This window comes from Zophobas morio, unplaced genomic scaffold (genome assembly GCF_036711695.1).
Source record: "Zophobas morio isolate AGI-343-1 ecotype UQ-CSIRO unplaced genomic scaffold, CSIRO_AGI_Zmor_V1 ptg000004l, whole genome shotgun sequence".
Classification (NCBI taxonomy): Eukaryota; Metazoa; Arthropoda; class Insecta; order Coleoptera; family Tenebrionidae; genus Zophobas; species Zophobas morio.
This window is the reverse complement of record NW_026972109.1, coordinates 15688025-15709238: the sequence shown is the minus strand read 5'-3', so window position 1 is coordinate 15709238 and position 21214 is coordinate 15688025. Positions and strand designations below refer to the sequence as shown.

The window sequence follows — 21214 nt, the reverse complement described above, 5'->3', positions numbered from 1 at the left end:
GCGGCACTGTGGGCCGATAGTGGGGGTAAAGAAATTTCGACCGCACAGCTCTACTCATAACCTAAATAAAGTAAATACCAGTGGCTTTGCTGACCTTTTTCGTTTTTGTTTTTTCAATTTTTCAATTTTACAAATTTTGAATTTTTTAATTTTTAGATTTTGCAATTTGTCCATTTGAGTTTCTCGAGTATTCAATTTTTAATTTTTCGATTTGCCATTTTTCGTTTCGGTTTTTATTTTTTCGATTATTCGATTTTTCAGTGTTTCAATTCCATAATCTTTTGTTTTCTCAATTTTTCGCTTCTTTAATTTTTCCATTTGCGATTTTTCAATTTTTAATTTTTTTGTTTCTTCAATTTTTAGATTCTCTAAAGTTTTCAATTTAAAATTTTTCAATTTTTTTATTCTTTATTGTTTCCTTTCTTCAAATTTTCGATTTATAATTTTTTGTTTCGGTTTTTTATTTCTTTAGTTTTACAATTTTTCCTTTCTTCAACTTTTCGTTATGTAATTTTTCAGTTTTTTGGTTTTTTTTTGTTTCTTCAATTTTAGGATATGCATCTCTTCGATTTCTCATTTTAAAATTTTTCAGTTTTCCGATTTCACAACATTCGAATGTTCCAATTTTTCGATTTTGCAATTTTGCGATTTATTATTTCACGGGTTTTCAATTTTTAATTTTTCAGTTTTTCGTTTGTTCAATTTTTCTTCCCGAGCATAAGCAAAGGAAGTATTGTAATCGAGTCCGGCGGCCGACTCTCTACTTTTCCGTTTTCTCGACCTTTCATGACCCCTAAAGTACGAAGAAATAGGTCTCCCGTTTCCGTCTGTGTGTCCGTCTGCCGTCCCGGAATTTTATTAGACAGGTAATCTCCGAAAGTACTGGGCCGATTGTTGTCAAATTTTGTACTATCTAGAAATATCATGTATAATTTTGGAAATTTCATTCTACCCTATAAAATTTTATTGACGATAACGAGACGGACAACAGTAAGAAATATTTATGGCTCACACCAGTTCACTCGAATTTGTCTGAGAACATTTAGCAGGTAGTTGTACTCATAAAATAAGGGTCATTTCCGTTCATGAGTAACGATGGTCCCTGTCCATCTCGTTATTGCCAATAAAATTTTATAGGGTACAATGAAATTTTCAAAACTATAGATGGTAAAACGCTAACCAAAATTTGCCTAATCATCCCCACCAATAATGTGATGACGTCACTTCAAAATTGTACGTAGTAAATGGGCTTTAAATTGTATGAAATAACATAGTCCTACACTTTTAGTTTACAAAAAATTGATGACGTCAGATCAAAAGTATGCCGGATAAATCCTATCTAAAATGTACAAAATATGATGAGTCTGTACTTGTGATTTATTATTCCATTCATATTTTTTGGATTTGCATATACAGGGTAACTCAAAAAAATTAATGAATGCGTGAATTTATGTTATTGATTTAATCAAGAACTACAAAACCGAATGCTTTGAAATCATGGAGATGTTTTAAAGTTATCATAAGCATGGTAAATGTTTAATCAAAATGTATTTTGCTCATCCCCCCTAAAAAATTGATGACGTGACCTCAAAATTTTGCTGAAAAAATCCTGTCTTAAATGTGCAAAATATGATGACTTGTGATTTATCCCTCCATTAATAATTTTTAGATTTACGTATACCGGGTGTAACAAAAAAAATATTTAATTGATTAAATCAAAAATTGCAACACTGAATACTTTGAAATCTTGCAGACGTTTCGAAGTTGTTGTAACCATGGTAACTTTTAAATCAAAATATATCTGTTTATCACCCCAAAAAGTTGTTGACATCTCAAAATTTTGCCAAATAAATTCTAAAATGTGCAAAATATGATGAGTTTTCATTTGTGATGTATCATTGCACACATATTTTTTCATAAAAATTAATGACTGGGAATACAATATTGTTATTTTTAGTATTACACTACACCAATCCAAGTTGATATACGTGTCCTTGCAGAAATGTTAATGACGTCATCACAAAATTGTGTAAAGAAAAAATTCAACTCGAAAATGCAAGGTACAATGAAGCTTCAGGAGCGAGGGAAGTTCTGTCGAAACAACTTTTGACCAATTTTTTATGTTCTTTATTTCTTCATGCAATTTTACGATATGTGTATCTGTTGGAGTTTTCATTTTTAAGTTTTTCAGTTTTCCGATTTTCCAAATTTTTAGATTTTGCAATTTTTCACTTCACATTTTCACGAGTTTTCAATATTTTATTTTTCAATTTTTAGATTTTTCAATTTTTCATTTCTTAAATTTTTAGATTTAAATTGTTTTTTTTTTTCTTTATTTTATCAAATTTTCTGTTTTTCAATGTTCTGATTTTCTAATTTTTCCATCTTTCAATTATTATTAGGTTTTGCATTTTTTTCATTTATTCGATTTTTAGTTTTTCTATTTCTCGATAGTTAATTTTTCAATTTTTCAATGTTAGTTTTTCGACTTTACAATTTTAACGATTCTATAATTTTTTGATTTCACAATTTTTGAGTTTTCTAATGTTCCGAATCGATTCGTTTTTTCTTGTTTCCGATTTATCGATTCATTACTTTTTTCAATTTTTAAGATTCTCGATTTTTAGTTTTTCACTGTTTCGATTTGCAGTTTTACGATTTTCCGCTTTTTCAGTTTTAATTGCTGATTTCGAATTTTTAGGTTTATCAAAATTTTCGTGTTATATATATATAGTATAGTATAAAATGAAAATATTGAAAATTAAAGAAATTGGAAAATCGGATAATGGAGAAATACAAATTAATCGCAAATTAAAAAAACTTAAAATTAGGAAAAACGGAGAACTGAAAAACCAAATGTTGAAAATTTGAAGAACTGAATAAATGAAATATTGTAAAATCGAAAGAAACATTGAAAAAATAAAGGAAATGAAAAAACGAAACATTGTAATATAAAATCGGAAAAAATTGGGGAAATGAAAAATTGAAAAATCGAAAAATGAAAAAATGTAATATCGAGAAATTGCAAAATTAAAAATTGAAAATTATAAAATTGTGATAACAAAAAATTGTAAAATCGAAGAAAAATGAAAAACGAAAAATTGTGATATCAAGTGGTCGAAGGTACATAAACTCAGATTTTTCGAAAAATTATAAGGTTTTATTTTTCGAATGTTATTTTTTTATTTTTTATAATATAAGTTAAAATAAAAATATGTATGTATTAAAGTAAATGTAAAGAAGCTTGCTCCGGATTTGTTACAAGTGAGTTTTTCCTTTACAAAATTTTGTGAAGATGTCATCACCATTTTTGTAAGGACATGTGTATCAATTTGGATAGATGCAGTGTAATATTAATAATAACAGTACTGTTTTCCCAAATTTTCGAGAAAATGGACTAAGTCGTTCTTGATTTAATCAATACAACAAACTACCTCATTACTTTTTTTTAAGTCCTTCTGTATAAGTAATTCTAAAAACTAAAGTGCTAATAAATCACAAGTATAGTCATAATATTTTGCATATTTCAGAGAGCATTTATTCCGGAAAATTTTGAGATAACGTCATCAATCTTTCTGGGAGGGGATAAATAAATAAATTTTGATTAACCATTTACCATGCTTACTATAACTTTAAACCGTTTTCAAAATTTCAGGGCATTGGGTGTTGCAGTTTCGATGTTAAAATACAAAATGTTGTTATACAATTTTGATTTTTTTCCAAAAGTGTGGATGTATAGAGTAAAAACTCAACACGGATTCATACACCACAAATGTAATAGTATCTTATTTCATAAAAATTATTATCGTCTATGATAGTCCTAATATAAAATTTGACAACAATCGATCCAGTAGTTTCGAAGATTATCTATCTAATAAAAGTCGGGACAGACCGCATAAATACAGACAGACAAACGGAAAAGGGAAACCTATTTCTTTTTAGTCCAGGGGTCATGAAAGGTTGAAAAAACACAAGAGTAGGGGTCGACGGAGGGACTCGATTACAATATTTACTTCCTTAGCTTACCCTCGGGAAATAATAACCATTATACATATACCTACATATTTAATGAAACACTTTGTTTTTATTATGGGGTAGATAATAGAATGCGCAGTAATCGTTCCAGACAGAAAAACTCCCAACTCTTTCACAAAAGTTGACTCTCGAAGGATTTAGCGATTGTTGCTGGTCTGCTCTAAACCCAGAAACTTCTTTACAAACCGCTGAAAACACAATTCCTGAAAAAAGAAGAATCAATCCAATCGCCGCTAATATTTCCAATATGAAGCCGCTCGCCAAATCTCCGATATTAAAAGAATCCGGCAGAATAAAAGAAGCAACTACGTGTTCCAAATAAAAAAACCAAGTCTCGAAATGACTTTTACCGGAGTGGAATCGAATTACACTCGGGCGAACATCATTCTCGTGTATGCACACATTTGAGCGAAATGGCATAATAATTGATGTAGGCCACGTATAAATAGATGTAAAGATACCGAAATAAAAGCGTTATAAAGATGACCATTGTAGAGACGAAATTAAAGCGGTCGGCCCACGTCAATAGCATCAATTGAGATTTATTTGCATGGGACCGAGCTTGGAATGGGATCGCCATGGAAATTAACCTATAAGAAAGAACAATAGAAAATGTAAATATTTATAAAACATCCGTTATGGTTCTTGCCGGAAGCGTAAGGTTTAAAATCCAACTTTGTTCCAAATCTGAATTTATTAACTTTTTGAAATTGATTGAACCGACAATCTGGGTGTGCCGTGAGTAGCGAATGGTGTAATGTAAGAGCTTTAGAGAAAATGTAACGAGCGTGGCTTGAATTACAATGTCTGGACGAAACTTTAGACCCGTTAATTTTTTCTATGTTTTTTATCGAGGAAAAGTACGTCTGGAAGTTTCGCAATGCGCTAATCTTTGATCGTAAATTAAAGATAATCGTGTTGTGTATAGGAAAATAAACCCCGGAGGAAGATATCGCTTTTATTTGGTAACAGTTCGACGAAATTGATATTGATTTTCGATTTAAACATACAGCTCAAACAAAAGAGGAATATGTTTCAGCATTGCATGTAGCGGCTGTCTTAAAATGTATTTTAAAATATTTAAATGCTGTAAAAACTGCTTCCACTTTAAATGGTTGGATTTGCTCAAGCGAAAATCGATTTTAGAACTGCTGCTGTGCAATGTGCATGTCGGGAAATATTCACACGTCAAATCCATATACAACACATCAGTTTTTTAAGAATTCCTCAAAATTTTCAAACAAATATTCTCATATTCAAGAAATTGTAAAATGTTGATATACAATTTTGATTTTTTTTCCAAAAATCTAGACGCCTTGGGTAAAAACTCAACACGTATTCATAAAGTACACGTGTAGGAGTATGTTATTATATACAATTGAAAGCCCATTTTCTATTTAATTATACAATTTTATATTTGATGGGATTAAAAATTATATTTTCGTAAAATACTATGATATGCAATATGTAGAAGTTGTCTACTAAATTTTGGACAAAACTCTTAATTTTGTATTTTAAAACATCCTTTGGTTCTTATATTTGTATGAAGTTTTTGTAAAAACAACCAAAAATTGCTTGCAAACAACATGAAAAGCCAAAACAAAGCATATATAGGAAGTGAGTTTTTGAAAACAAAATTTTTTTAAGGGCACAGTTCAGCTTGACGTACTTCTTTCAAATCCTAAAGACGATTCGAGTTTACAAATAAAAAACTGGATATCGGTACACGTAAAATTCAGAAGTTTATTCAGATAACGTTCATTTCAGCGCGATGGATGCCACAGCTTTTGAATTCTGATGAAAAAGCTGGTAGATTATTTTCTCTTATTCTTTATGATTTTCAAGAAAAACGAAATGTGGAATTGTCGTACGTTATACACACCAGTACGTTAATATCTTCCAGGAGATGAATTTATAATTTGATCAAAAGAATTAAAAGACCAGTCATCTTTTTTCATACATAAAGTACTGAAAAGATGGTGTAACTTGAAAATTGATTTTTAAGGATAAGCTGTTGATGCGTTACAACCCACTGAGCCTCTTATTTAATCGTTTTTTGCTTATTATTCTTTCAAAATTAACTTAATCCGATTGTCAAACACATGTCATGAAAAAATCAATCATGTCGAGAGTGATACAGCAGAACAAACGTCTGTAAACATTTACATTTACTGTTGGTTTAACGAATTTGATGTAGAAACGAATTCTCATAACTCGACAGAGGTGAAGTGTTACTGATATAACGCAGTTTAACGATCCTTGTTTTTGGCAACCAAGAAGAAAGAAAAATAATATTTTGGTAACGAATGTTCGATGGACTTTATACATTGCAGAGGTTAGTGTGAAAAATATGAAAAAAAGCTGCTGTCCTATCAGATGGAAAACTTATTAAATTATTTGACATAACTGTAGATTAACTTTTATCGTCTGAATATTGATTTAGAAGAGTCTATCTCTTACGATGCAGACAGTTGAGTCCATTTTTTGTTGTGCTTGATTCCTTACTAATTCTAATCGAATTTCTCAGCGAACCTTCGAGTATTAGATTATGAAAAAAAAGCAGATAAAAACAGTTGTCTGATCGTAGAGGTATGCTGAGTTCATTGTTCGCAATGTTGACCTATCACCCCGTAGGTTAACGGAATTAAATTAACGATAAAAAACTGAGTAGATATTCCATTCATCGTTCGACATTACTACTATCAACCGTCTAAGGTATCAACTATCAAATATAAGTATATCAACATTCTAAAGAAAAAATCACAAGAAAAATTTTGTAATAGTACACATGGTAATAGATACAATTGATAATACCCAATACCATGTAATTCAGTCAAGATCTATCCGATATACTTGACGTTGACTTGAACGTTGAATTGTATTTATAAGTTAAATTTTTATGTCGAATATACGACATCCGCATTTTCATCACCTTGAAGATCAAAAGTTTGATTAATAAACCTTCCAAACAAAGTTTCGCCTCTCTTAATCAATCGGTTATCCCTTCTCATCACGTTTTTAAAACAATATTTCCACTTGATTACTCGTCGATAAAACATTTTGACATAAACCATCATCTCCTAAATAAACGTTCCGAAGTTTTAGCATTAAGATTCCTGGTGAAAGTTTTCACTAACAAAATTCGTTACCACTTGACTTTTAACCCTCTTCAACCCCATGTAAGACCTTAACCTTATTTGCAAGGCAGAACTACACGATTCTGTAGTCAACGGTGTTTGATTAGATTGCACCTACAGAATGTAGTACGTGTCTATTCCCATCGAAAATAAATTATTTTAGAATAGTAGTCAGACGTGACGAGACACCGACAAGATTCTGAATTAAATCCAGAATTTCAGTTTCAGGTATGCGTTCTCATTTCAGTTTTGCGGTGGTTGCTGGATTCGTAATTCCTCCTTCAATTGTGCTCGAGCTGATTCCCAATTGAATTTAAATTGGAGCACCACGAAGGACGTTTCATAATTTATATTCTGTGGTTTTATTTGTTAGGAAAAATGACGACAAATATAATTTAAGTGAACAGAGCAGGTTATGAATTTGAAGTAAACTCGCAGACAAAACTTAGGGACAAAGAAATATCATTACTCAGATGTGGCTTTAGCGACAATTCGATGTGAAATATACTTAGTTCTACCTGTCGTTTGTGATATTCTGTTTTGCCACTTAAGTGTAGTGGCTATGGTTTAAAAATTTTGGCAAATCGAATATAGCCTATTGTTGCGAACCAGTTTTGTCTGCGACTTTATATTCCATACGAAGCCTCTGATGGAAATTAATTGGTTTTGTGTTTTTGAACAGCAAAAAAGCACCCAGAATGTAACCCCAGTAGGCCAATTTTAAAAATTTTCCTTCACATAGTGTTTCTTAACTAAAAGTAGTTTTATAATATCTCATTTAGGTCAAACATTTTGCGATAAAATTAATGGTTGTACTTGCGTACTTTTTTTAGGATACGGGATTTGTAAAAATTTTGCACATCGCTTATTAATCATTTATTTTTAAAGTATCAACAGGCGCTAGACCTTTGGGTAATCAAACTTTTATGATTTAAAACTTAAACGGAAATATGACAAAAAAAATTTAAGACTTTTGTTGACTGTAAAGTTCCAAATTACAGACAGAGAGCGGGTGAATAAAATGAAGTTTTGGAGCACAAACGTGCACCAAAGTTCCGTAGGTTTAAAAAAACCGCAACTCATCACATTTCGCAGTACGTCCTAATCCAGTTTACGAACGTAACGAAAACGAAAACTTTTTCAGTAATTTACTCCTCTGTATAATGAGATTAAATCCAAAGACTGTTTTGAATATGAACAATTTAATCCGTGGATGAATGTTAATCTTGAATAATTCAAACGCCTCTAGCTGAAATACGATAATTTCCATTTTACTTCTCTTCAAATTCAGTTAAACCAATAGTAACCTATGTAATACCTAATAATACATCGACAATTAACTTCGGATTTTTGGGTAAATCCAGTGTCGAAGATTAACGAGCTGACAAGCCCATCACAACTGCCCATGAAGATCGTTAAGTGCATTTAACCTAAACTCGTAAACGCGTTCGTAAAACCTTGCAAATTCTGATCGCCCACGAGCCCATGTTATTTCAAGTTCAATTATCGTATATTGATGAAATAGAAATAGAGATAAAAATATCCCGACGATTTAAAGATGGATGGCACGTGCAGAACCATACACAATTGCAGAAGCTGGAATTCAAAGGACTATTCAGATGGTTCCTTTTATAAAAGTGGTTCTATGACGTAAAATGTAATGATCGCGGCTCCACCAAAATAAACTGTTAATTTTGTTCGATGCGCAAAGTTAGTACACACATTAATCTGGAGATAAAGTAAATAGGCGTCATTGGCTGATGCAGACCGAACAGCTGTTTAATTAATTGATAATGAATATTCAATTAATCCACTTTTTACTGCTTTGTCATAAATAAAACGTCTATCAACATATCTTGTTAATGTTTGTGTTCGGAAATGGTTTTGTTCCTACCAAACTTTTATTATGGAGATTATAACAAAAGCAAACACCTGGGTGTGGGCGTTAATTTGCTCGAGAGGTAGTGAAGTATGCTTAGATACTATTTATGAACAGCAGAAATTAACACGCATTTACGCACTTAGTAAACAACGATTTCTTACAAATTATGACAGTTAATAAATCAGAAAAGATTGACGTTGGGAATAGATGAGTTCGACGAAAAGCAGCAGTTTTTTAATGAATATTTATTAATGTGGATAGTTTATTATAATTTTACGCTAGAGCAAAGTACACTAGCCGCGAAATGTGTGTATATATAATCTACACAAACCAAAGCAAATTGTATTAGTAGTTTTTTATAGACGTGATAATAGAAAACAAAGCTGGAAGATGAGTTTTAATAAATCCTGCAAAATATGCCACACTCCAGGTTGTTCTCTCTTTTCTTGCGGAAATTTTGTACCCTCGCTCAGGCCAGCCAACAACATGCAAACTATTAAAATTTTAAAATTTAATGCTTTTATTCACGTAGAATTTTAATTTCTTTAATCTTAAAACTGCAAGAAAGATACAGAAGGAACCCTTTTTCCGATTGATTGTGCGATTTGAAGTTCTACGAGTTTAAACAGTTCGAAATTCCATGATCATCGAAGAAATGTTAATCCAGACCTAAAGACCGTAGTTTTCATTTTTGTTCATTGCAGTGATAAATGCAAATGAAAATGTAAATGTTGAGAACTTTGTCCTCAAGGGTTGTCAGACTGATAATCCTGTTGCGAAAAGTTTTATAAATAGCATTTTAATTTTAATAACATCCTTTGTTATTAGAATATATATCCGTAATAGACCCAAAGCTTTGTCCCTTCGAAAACAATGAAAATTAAATTAATATGAGTGTCCAAATGTGAACAGGCTTCCGATGTTCATCTAATTTAACAATAAGTAAAAAACGAATTGCATTTTAAAAGGATTATTGAAATGAAATTTCGAAAAGAGTAATTGAAATTTGCTTCAGTTCATTTTCCACCACATGTTTATTTTTTGAGATTACTTAGGTAAGTACAAAATTTCAAAAAGTGTAATTTATGAGCTATAAGTATATTATGATAATTTATTTTGTAGCAAAAGTTGCTCTTAACATACTTTGAAATTGTGTTGTTTTTGTTAAATAGAACATGTAATTAGTGAACTTAATTTGACATGATTAAAACAGTAACAATAATCGCAATAAATACTGGACATAAACAAATGTATCAATTTTGCTGTTCAAATACATCATAAATTTAATCGTTTAATATTAGTAACACTTCTGATTTACAACTGGAGCGATGTTATTGCTGCTGTAAAATAGAATCCTTTATAATGCTGTTATTGCTGTTATTTACTTGAAATATCTCAAAATGGCATTTTTCGTGATATGCTATATTAGAATTCGTCGACGAATTGTTCATATATAGCGAAAGTGATTCGGGCAAGGATGTTAACCGCCCCAATTCGTTTATTATTATTAATAAAAAAACGTAATTTTTTCATTTAAATATTTATATACAGAAGTAAATATTTCAACAAAATTTTAAATTCGCGTTGAAGTTGATTTTTTCCTTCTATTAATTAAACAAAACCCGCCACCGTCGTAAGGACACATATTTTTTAATTTTGTCATGCTCCCCACCTTTCAGACATTAATACTTCGACAACGCTAAACTCTCAACATGAAACTTCGCCCGAAATTAAATTCGTCCTTTTTAATGCAAATGTCCTGACTTATCCCCGCCGTAAACCCCAAATGAACCACCGTCTCGGTCCTCAACCCCAACATTCTTCGAAATACCCCTTCTTCTCGAAAATCGATCCTGAAACGATGCGGTCACTGAAAAATGGCAATATGTTCGAGGCGATGCAACAGAATGAGAGAGCAACAGGTGGAGCGTTTTCAGTTGAATCAACAGAAGGAATTGTATGACGCGTGTCGGCGACATCCGAAATTTATGGGTGGCGATAGAGACAACGACAACAATGGGTTTTGATGGTTTTCAGGCTGATAAGTAAAGACATCGGACAGGAGATTTCGAGGGAAAAATTTGATTTTAGTGGTACTTACGTGTTCCGTCGAATCTTGTTGCTATGGTATCGAGGAAGGTGTTTTGGGGCGCGAGGAGCCCCTTGCGAGCCGGCATCGGACAACACCGAAATAGGGCCCTGAAACATTCGGAAATTCTTGTCAGGGTTTAACGAGCATGTTTATTGCATAATTTAGGAAGATGAGATACCGGCGTTTCGGCAGATGCTTGTAAAAGCACGCTTAAATTCTGGGAAAATGAGGTTTATTTTTTGTTGGATGGGTTAGACATTCCGTGGCTGATTTCAGCTCACTACTAAATTGTAAAGTATGAAATTCGGGTAATATTACAATTTTAGTTCCAAGGTAATAACTTCGTTACAATCTGAAGCATCGGTATGCGGTAAAAACTACGTTTAATCACAAGTTGACTAGATTATTAAAGTAGAGTCAACAGTATTATGACGGTTACGTACTCTATCTTCCCGTCTTTTCGTTTGTAAATGTAAAGTTATCTTTTTTTTTAAACTAAATTAAATTTAGCTTTTGCCGCATTTGATGTATAAAGTTTTCGCACTATAAAAGGGAGCTATTAGTGAATGGATGTTTTAAAGATCGCTAGTTTTACTGTTAGATATATAAAGACCATGATAATGCGGTTTATATTGTTATGTGCACTTTATAAACACACGTGAAAATATTTTAAAACATTTATTTTACTTGTTATAATGAAAACATCCTGCGTATTTAAAATTAATCTAAAGTATTTTAGAAAGTCGACCTTTAATTGCTAAAATCAATGCTGCAACTCACATTTTTGTATCTTTACTTAAGTCAGAGGAAAAATTACTAATTTTTTAACATCCTTGTCATACAAATTAGGACTTTTCAGTATTAATATTATTAAAGTATTGTGTAAAGAAGCTTAGTTATATTGTAGTGTCTGGAGATAACAGTTTAATTATTTTCAAATAAAGTCACTTAGCTTACGCTCAGAAACTATTGTAATCAAGTTTTCTCGGCGTTTCATGATCCTTGGAATATGAAAAAATTGGTCCCTCGTTTCCGTCTGTCTGTCTGGACCGATTCTTGTGAAATTTTGTATTAGGATTAGCGTGTAAATAGTAAAATGCTAACCAAAATTTGGATTAACATCTCCAAAATTTACATTAGTAAATATTATATTAATTTTATAAAATAAGATAATCTATCATCGGTGGTTTATGAATCCGTGTTCAAGTTTTAACCATAGACATCCAGATTTTGGGAAAAAAAATAAATTGTACACATAACAACAATCTGAAATTTAACTTTGACACTCCAAAACTGAATGCTCTGAAATCTTGTAAATGTTTTAAGGTTACAGTAATTATGGTAAATCGTTAATCACAATTTATTCGGTTTACCCTTCCAAAAAATGTATGACGTCATCTCAAAATTTTACCGAATAAATCCTCTCTAAAATATGCAAAATATGACTCTATAATTATTGTGATTTATCAATGCACTCAGTTTTTAAAATTAGTTATAAAAGGTGACTCAAAAAAATTAAGGATATTGATTAAATCAAGAACGACTTACTCCATTTTTCCTAAAATTTGGGAATAGAGTGCTGGTATTATTAGTATTATACACTTCATCTATCCTGACCTCAACACAAAATTTTGTAATGGAAAAACTCACTTGAAACAAACACGTAGCATGCTTCTTTACATTTACTTTAATATTACATTCATATCTTTATTTTAATTTATAAGGACTATTATAAAAATAAAATAAGCTAAATCAATCTTGTAATTTTTCGAAAAATCTGGATTTACTGACTTTTTTCACTTTCTTTCGGGTCCATAATTTTTCGTTTCTTCACTTTTTTAATTTTTCGATTTATAATTTTTCAATTTTGCAATTTTTCTTTTTTCGAATTTTCAGTTTTTCAATTTTTAATTTTTAGACGTTTCAATTTTTCATATTCATTTTCTCGTTTGTATATCACAGTTTGTCGGTTTTTCATTTCCTTTATTTTTTCAATGTTTCTTTCGATTTTATAATTTTTCGCTAATTCAATTTTTCGAATTTTCAATATTTCATTTTTCAGTTCCTCGATTTTCCAATTTTTAAATTATTCAATTTTGTAATTTTTAGAATTTTCAATTACCCGATTTTCCGCTTTATTTCATTTTGAATTTTTCGATTTTACAATATTTCTATTTTCCGACTTTGCACTTTTTTAATTTTTAAGTTTCTCCGTTTTTAATATTTCGATTTTTGAATTTTTTGTTTCAATTTTTCAAATTCTTGCTTTTCAGTTTTTAGATTTTTCAAAGTTTTCATTTTATACTTTTTATTCGAAATTTTGAAAAATTAAAAAATCGGAAAAAATTGAGAAATAGAAAAACTGAAAAAACGAGAAACTGAAAAAAAAATTGGAACATTGAAAACTTAAAAATCGAGAAAAATTAATTAATCGAAAATTAGAAAGAAGAAAAAACGAAAAATTGCAAAACCCAAACATTGTAAAATCGAAAAATTATAGAATTGTCAAAACTGTAAGGTCGAAAAACTGTAACATTGAAAGATCGAATAATTGGAAAATTAAATATCGAGAAAATCAAAAATTAAAAATCGAATAATTGAAAAATCAAATAAATGAAAGTTGTAAAATCCAATAATCGAAAATTGAAAAAAAAAATGAAAACCGAAAAATTGAAATATCCAAAAATTGAAAAATAGAGAACATCAAAACTGAAACCAAAAATTGCACTTGAGAGTTACATCGTAAAATTGAAGAAACAAAAAAAATGAGAAATTTAAAACGCAAAAAAAATTGAAACTGAAAAACCAAAAAATTAGAAAATCGGAACATTGAAAAATGTGTAACAATAAAAAAAAACAAAAAACCGGAACGAAAAATTGCAGATCGAAAATTTGAAGAAACAAAAAATTAAAGAATCGAAAAACTGAAAAATTTAAAAATTTAAAACTTGAGAAAGTTTAAATTGAAATATTGCAAAATTTTAAAAATTGAAAAATTCGAAAGTTAGAAAACTGGAAAGTGACAAATTTAAACTTGAAAACTCCAAAAATTGCAAATCGAAAAACTGATGAAACAAAAACACATGAAAAATTGAAGAATTGAAAGTAAAAAATCTGCGGGAATGTTGTTTACGTCACTGGTTTTAACTTTATAGAAGTTTTCAGAAAATAAAAATCGCAAAAAATTTTTAAAATATTTCAAAAAAGCAGGATTTGTTGGGTTATACATCAGAGGCTAGGGAAGTTTTGTCGAAATAACCTTGGACTAATTTTTCGTTTTTCACATGATTACCAGTATTTTTTCTGTATCCATAAATAGAATTGTTTAAGGCTATTGTATCACTGACGTGAAAATCAACACCATATGAAAGCTCGTAATTTTATTTATATTGGCAATCACGACGAAATCTTAGAAATAAAAACAAAAATGAAACATGATTTTGCGCAGAAAAAGTGAATTAGTTACAAGGATTCTGAAATTAATAATTGTATTGCTGATACAGAGACTAAAAGAGGGCGCGCGCATTTTGCTGTTCACACACATTAGTTATAACAACGAGGAAACGGAAACAACGCAAAAGAACACTGTTTAGATTCATGCCCTTCAATTGTTCTTAATTTTAAATCATTTTTTAAATTTTCTTTTAACACGACCTCCGTGTGAACTGAACCACTGACAAAATGCACAATGGTAGAGGTTGATAATGGGATCTTGAAGTAGATAAACGTATTTGAAGGGTATTGTTCATGGATTTATGAAATTGGCGTTTCATTCACTTAAAATCTACGGCTCGTTCATTGTGTAAAATATTATCTTTCTAAAGATCAATATAGAAATCGGTCAGTTTGAAAGCTACCGTTTATTTGTTTTAATTCTGGATATTTTAAATTTGTATGGTCATTTTGCGTTGGTCACTTGTACTAAACGTCAACTTTCTAATGAAAATGAAAATAACAATGGAAAGGTTTTGTGCAACTATTAATCTTGTACCTACTTTACTTAGTTATAAAAAAAAAACATTTACGAGAAAAATAAAAAGTGTGTCTTAGTTTTCTCAGTATAGAATAAAAATGTCAGAATGAAGTTCTACAAACTTTTTGTTTAATCCCACAGATTGGTTAGTGATGCATTCAGGAGGGTTCTTTTTAAATTTATGAATGCTATTTACAGATGAACGTAGGCATGAATATAAGAGTATGGTCATGTTTCACCCCGAAGGGTAATTTTTAATTTGTTGGTTAAAAACGGTCAGCCGACAAACAGGTTTTAACCAAGAGTGAAATCAAATGAATAAATCACGCACACGAAAGAGTTTTGATGTAATTATTTAGGTATATTTGATTTGTGAATAACTGCCAGTGACTGTACTTTTTACTTTCAGATCGATTCTACCATAAAAGAAATTCAGTATTCGAATAGGCTTAATAAAGAAAAAAAAAATACAATAATAAGAAAGATATTTTTTACGTAGAAGCACAATTTTTCAAACCTCCAACGAATGTAAAAATCGTACCTCTTGTTTATAGTTCTTTCGAAAGAAAAATTGTAAAAAGTTGTATAATTAAGTACTTATCTGGCTGTCACCAAATATTATGATTTATTCGCATGTAGCAAATAAACTAAGTTTATTCATGACAACCAAAGAACAGCAAGATTGAAAAAGTCTAAAAAAAATTTAATCGGCTACGTATATGTAGGGGATCGTGGGGCAAAACGGGGTGGAACAAAGCACTTTATCTCCAATATTTCGATTTACCATTGTAATTTGTTTCCCTTTTCAAACCCATTTGTGGTATTAATCTACGCAGCCACACTGTTAAATATGTGGCGACAAGGCAAGTTTTTCATTAGTTCGTTAAAATTTTTGCGGTTGTCATACACAAAAGTACATTAACATAAATTTTAGTGGATAATATTTCTTCGTTTTTCTCATCGAATTTAATTCATAAATATTTCATCTTGAGCGTGTTTACATAATGTGAGGCAACAAAGGTATCATCATTATAGTTTATTAAATCGTACCTCAACACGTTTTGAATATAAATGTGCACTTAATTTACCTCTTATTTTCATTAAAATAGTAAATTAGTTTCGAGAAATAAAAAGGAGAAAAATATACGCGCAAGCTAATGGAGAGCTATTTGGAAAATAAAAATAAGTCCTTTATAGATACCGAGTAGCACAGGCTGTGTGGAATGACTTTTTGTAACTTATTTTTCCCCACAGATTGTAATTTAATCTGCAACCTCATGAATCACGAATGAAAGAATAATGTCGAAGAATTATTTAACAAATGAAATATTTTTATTCATCTTTGCAAACTTCTGTTTAATTTTGCGGTAACTTTCCATTAGGGGATTTTGTCCAAACTTTCAATATTTATGTAAAAAAAAATAAATCATCAAAACTTCACTACGCCGAAGTATGAGTGCCATTGTATTTATTGATTAGTTTAATATGGTAGGTGGAAATCTACTAAGAAAGCTTATCAACTACAAGTGACCAATAATTTTATTTTATTTTTTTTCATTTTTACAGCTGGTTATTTTCAAAGATGGAAATTTTTAAATCTCTCACTTCACCGTGTGGAAAAATGAATCACTCATGTGTGTGATAAAAATTCTCTTAGACATCTTGTGAGCGCATATCTAAATTTTATTTATTTTGAATTGCTCATCATTTTGAATACATAATAATTATATAATATGTATCATAACAGAAATGGTAAAGTACTATTTCAAATTTTATTTTTCAGGAATGCAATAAAAATTACGTTTAATATGTTTAGCTTTTAAACGGTGTATCGTAAACATATATTTTATGCCCACATTTATTCGTTTTTATTTTTTACAAAGTATTCATTTCACGCAGAAAAATGTTATTTTAGGCCACAGTATAACCATATAATTTTTTTTAAATCTTTAACTGTGCTCACATGACAAAATTAATTTTATGTTGAGGAGGTTAGTTAACTTGGTAAAAATTAATTTAAAATTTCGAATTAGAATCACACTTCCGTTCGAGACAAACGTTTAGCAGCTAACGCAAAGTGTGAAATTCAACTTCCTGACGCAGTCAGTGTGTGTATACTCATCACTTAGCAGCTTCGTTTTTAAAAACATTTAATAAACATAAGGCAAATCTGCATATTTTTAATTAATTGAAAGAAAAATCAACAATAAAAATAGACTAGTCTAAACAAAACCTATGATATTGGTCGAACAATAACCTCAATAATCTCTCTTTTCTACCGTGCAACTTTTCATAACAATAGTAACGTTATTTTTTGCAGAAAAGCACGAAATAGTCGTACATGAATCTGACTCATCGTTCGTTAAATCCCCCTGAAAAGGCATTATTTGAATAGACCCCTAGTACTGTTAATCAGATTTCCGTTTCTAGGATATTGGCTGGGCAAAGCTAACAGTTTAATAAGCTTTCCTACTCCGTCATTTTACTAAATGTAATTTTGTAAAAGGCTTTCAGCACTACGTAATTGTGTTTATTAAAATTTCTAAATGGAATAAACTTGTCAGTAGAGAGATGTTTTATTTCACACTGTCTGGCTTTGATAATTCATCATCGGCTGTCACCGGTCAAATATGGATAGCAAATAGCAGAGGGAATATTTTTTCGGCCTTTCGCTTGAACTTGTTATATATGGGATATCGTCTTTTATGGCGATCGAATGGTCCATAAAAATGATAGATAGGGGAATGGACGATCTTTTCTTAATTGAAAAGATACAAGGTCTTGGGCTGCTGGAGCTTACGGAGGGATAGTTATCTATTCTGACTGAATGAACTGCAAAAACATGGGAAGAGGGAGAATTTTTATTACTTTTATCTTTCTACTTTCTTACTACATGATTTACGTAACAATTATATTCATGCAAACATGTCTAAAATAATAGATAGATACTGAGTTTAGATATCTTTCCGTCGTTTTTCTATTTAATGTCCAGGAAGAACACAAAGCAATGTATTCCTTAACTTTTAAACGTTTCAACGAGTACGTTCAGAAAAAAAAATTGAAGGATCCAATTTACTGATAAAGACGGCAAAACCGTACGTATTTGCGAACTGGCGTCCGTTATCTAGACACAGTACGGATGCTGATCTTATATCTTACGAAAAGATCAAACCTTAAATTACCATAATTCCCCTGCAGCTATATTATTTACCCCTTACTAGGTGCTACACAATTATCTTTAAAGCCACCCCTTTAATTGGGACAATTTAGTTCTGATTGAGACACTTCACCTAATTCCGAGGAGGAATAGGGATGGAACACTTGATGGTTCAGGATTAACAATGCATGACTGGAATCGCTGCTAAACTGTTCTTAATCAATACGATAAAATCTCCTGTGTTCATTTAAGTGTTATATTGTTTGGGATTAATTGGAAATTTGACTAACGACCCACGAGTTCGGCGATACAAAAGCGAAAGTCGAGAAATATGCAAAGTAGCAATAAACCGGAGAGTTGTTTACACAACTTAACATCAGTCAAAGAAGAGTCGAAGGAATTGTTGACGACATTCATATCGCGAAAGAATGCTTCACCGGGACTCGGAATTTCAAATTATCAAATATTTGCGTGTATTTTTGCAAGGTCAGATTTTTCTAAAAGAGAGAAGAGCGACTGAAAAGTAGAAGCGTTGGAAAGTTTCTCTAATTTTCAACGAATTCATTAGGGAAATGCTTGAAATAATTTAGTCGATAGTTGCAAACACTGGAGGTTTTTAGAAAATGCTTCCTTCTAACACATTATTCCGAAACGAAAATTTATTCTGGAAAGTTCTCCATTACCAGGGTTGCAAACACGGAATGTGAACTTATTAGCGGCAAAATTGTTGAAAAAATGCATATGGAGTTTGAAACTGTTCCAAACTCAACTAAAATGTAGCTAATGAAAGGGGGGGGGGGCGGGGGGGGGGCAAAAACTAGATACTAGAATATGATGTTCTGAAAGTTCTACGCAAATTAAACAGGCAGACGTTATACATTTAGATTTAATGAAGTTTCTGGAGTCATCATCCAAAAGTAGCATTAGTTAGAACTTTTCATTTTTTATAAGTTAAAAGAAAAATGTTAACATAAAATTTTATTTTTATACAATATTATTTAATACTGTTCAGTTACAAATAAACTTCACTTTTCCTCATCTTATCTAACTAATGCGGAAAGATGAGGTAGTTTATATTTTCAGATCTAATTATGCCTTCAAGCTGATTATTGTCTCAATCTCTTTGCTTTTGAAATGACTTTGCAGTAAGAAAAGTGCTCAATTTTTCTTTCAAAGCAGCTCAACTAAACTTCTCCACAGTCTCCTCCTTTGGGAATATTTTCATTATTCATAAAATTACTCAAACCTACTATTCTTTAGAGGAAGCTTACATAATAAGATTTTCTACTAACATAGTTAACAAATTCCTCTTCAACAAAGCCCGAAGTCTGTTCCATTGACTGACTATTGTACGAAACAATGTTATTGTAACCGTATTTATGCAAGTACGACTCTTTCAGTAATTTTTCACTTTTAATCACGAATTGATTCGAAAAAGAAATACATATATTATTATTAAAAAAAAAACAAAAACTGCATATTTCCTGTTATAATTAGAAGTACTATGGTCATTTTATGATGCCTCTTGACTGATTTTACTTTGTGAATGTCTGAATATTTACGTTATGTCAAGCTATTCGCACGAATCGTTTTTTGTTTTTTTTTTTTGGAATGTTTTATTACTTTTTAATTTTATTTGCGTTCAGTTTTGTGTAAGATAATTTTTCACGATGAAAGCACAGTAGTGGTCTGCAATACTGCAATACATAATTATTTTAACTCAGTCGGAAGCTTTCAGTTGCAAATAAAACTTGTTGGTAATAAAAGCCGAGTTAACTTTACTAGTCAGCTTCTTAGTCAAATAAACTATTCCAGGTTCAAGAGAATTTTGTTATGAGCAGACTGAAACTTTGTATAATTTTGCTGTACATTTCGATATATTTAATTGATCCTCAGAATTCTTTGTTTATGTTTGAGCGATTTATAACGAAATGTCGAAAGGAAGTTTATAGGTGTGTTTTGAATAATTTGACTTTTCTATATATAATATAATCAAAGAGATTTTACACTCTACGATCGTTAGTAATGAGTAGCAGTCTAGAACTGTGGCTGACTTTATGCACACTTAAAATTTAATTTCTGTTTTATTTCCGCCATTTTGGACCATTTACTATCAAAATTTTAATAACAATAATTTGTTTTTACGATTAATAAAACCTTGCCGAAATTATTGTTGTGCAGCAGCTTTTCTGTCTGGAAAAGCGGAAACATTATCTCATTTCACCCTAAAGCAGCAGAAAAATCCTACCAAAGTCGTTTCGTACTAAGCTTCTTTTAGCAGCACTAAAGCTATTTTCAAAATGATGGATAATCAAGGGGTCTTAGCACAGTGAAATGAAACGATTTCAATATGAACTAATATTGTCGGCTGGAAATGACTGAACGAGTTTGTTGTAAACACATGTCAGATGAAGATCCCATGATTAATCCCTATTCACAAATCAATTCTAACGCAAAAACATCGACTGATTGAACATACACTTCGTTAATCAATGGCATGGAAATATTCAATCAAATTTTTGCTTCCATTTCCAACACGTTTGCAGAGTTTTATTCTGTGGCAACAATATGCCGTTTGTTAAAAAAATTATGATTAATTACGGTTATTATTGAACAACGCGAAACAGCAAAATTAACATTCTAGTTGTAAATTAGAATCCAGCGCGAAATGGGGGTATGATATCGTAATTCTCGTGAAAAGCGTATAAACTTCTAATTTTAATTAACGCATTAGGGGAGTGCGGAATTTTGGTAAACCCGATGAATTATGCAGTACCTATGAAACGCTATAATACAACCGTAGAGTAAAGACCATTAAATTAACCTTTATTGTTAATGAAATTTATTGCCAGCGAATACATCCATGCAAAGGTCAAAGTGTTTTCAAGGTTTCGGTTATAAGGACTGTCGAGAAAAATACATGTTTGATTAAGTTTTA

The 21214-nt window shown here is 30.8% G+C and overlaps 1 protein-coding gene across 2 annotated transcripts in view; it reads right to left on the bottom strand.

The window, feature by feature from the left end:
• LOC135142997 (potassium voltage-gated channel subfamily H member 8) overlaps positions 1-21214 on the bottom strand; it is an 89824-nt gene that overhangs the window by 60287 nt on the left and 8323 nt on the right. For both annotated transcript variants that reach the window (XM_064074823.1, XM_064074831.1), the window contains exon 2: positions 11156-11253. In XM_064074823.1, the coding sequence (XP_063930893.1) occupies positions 11156-11231 (76 nt within the window). In that variant the 5' untranslated portion in view covers positions 11232-11253. The remainder of the gene's footprint in view (positions 1-11155; positions 11254-21214) is intronic.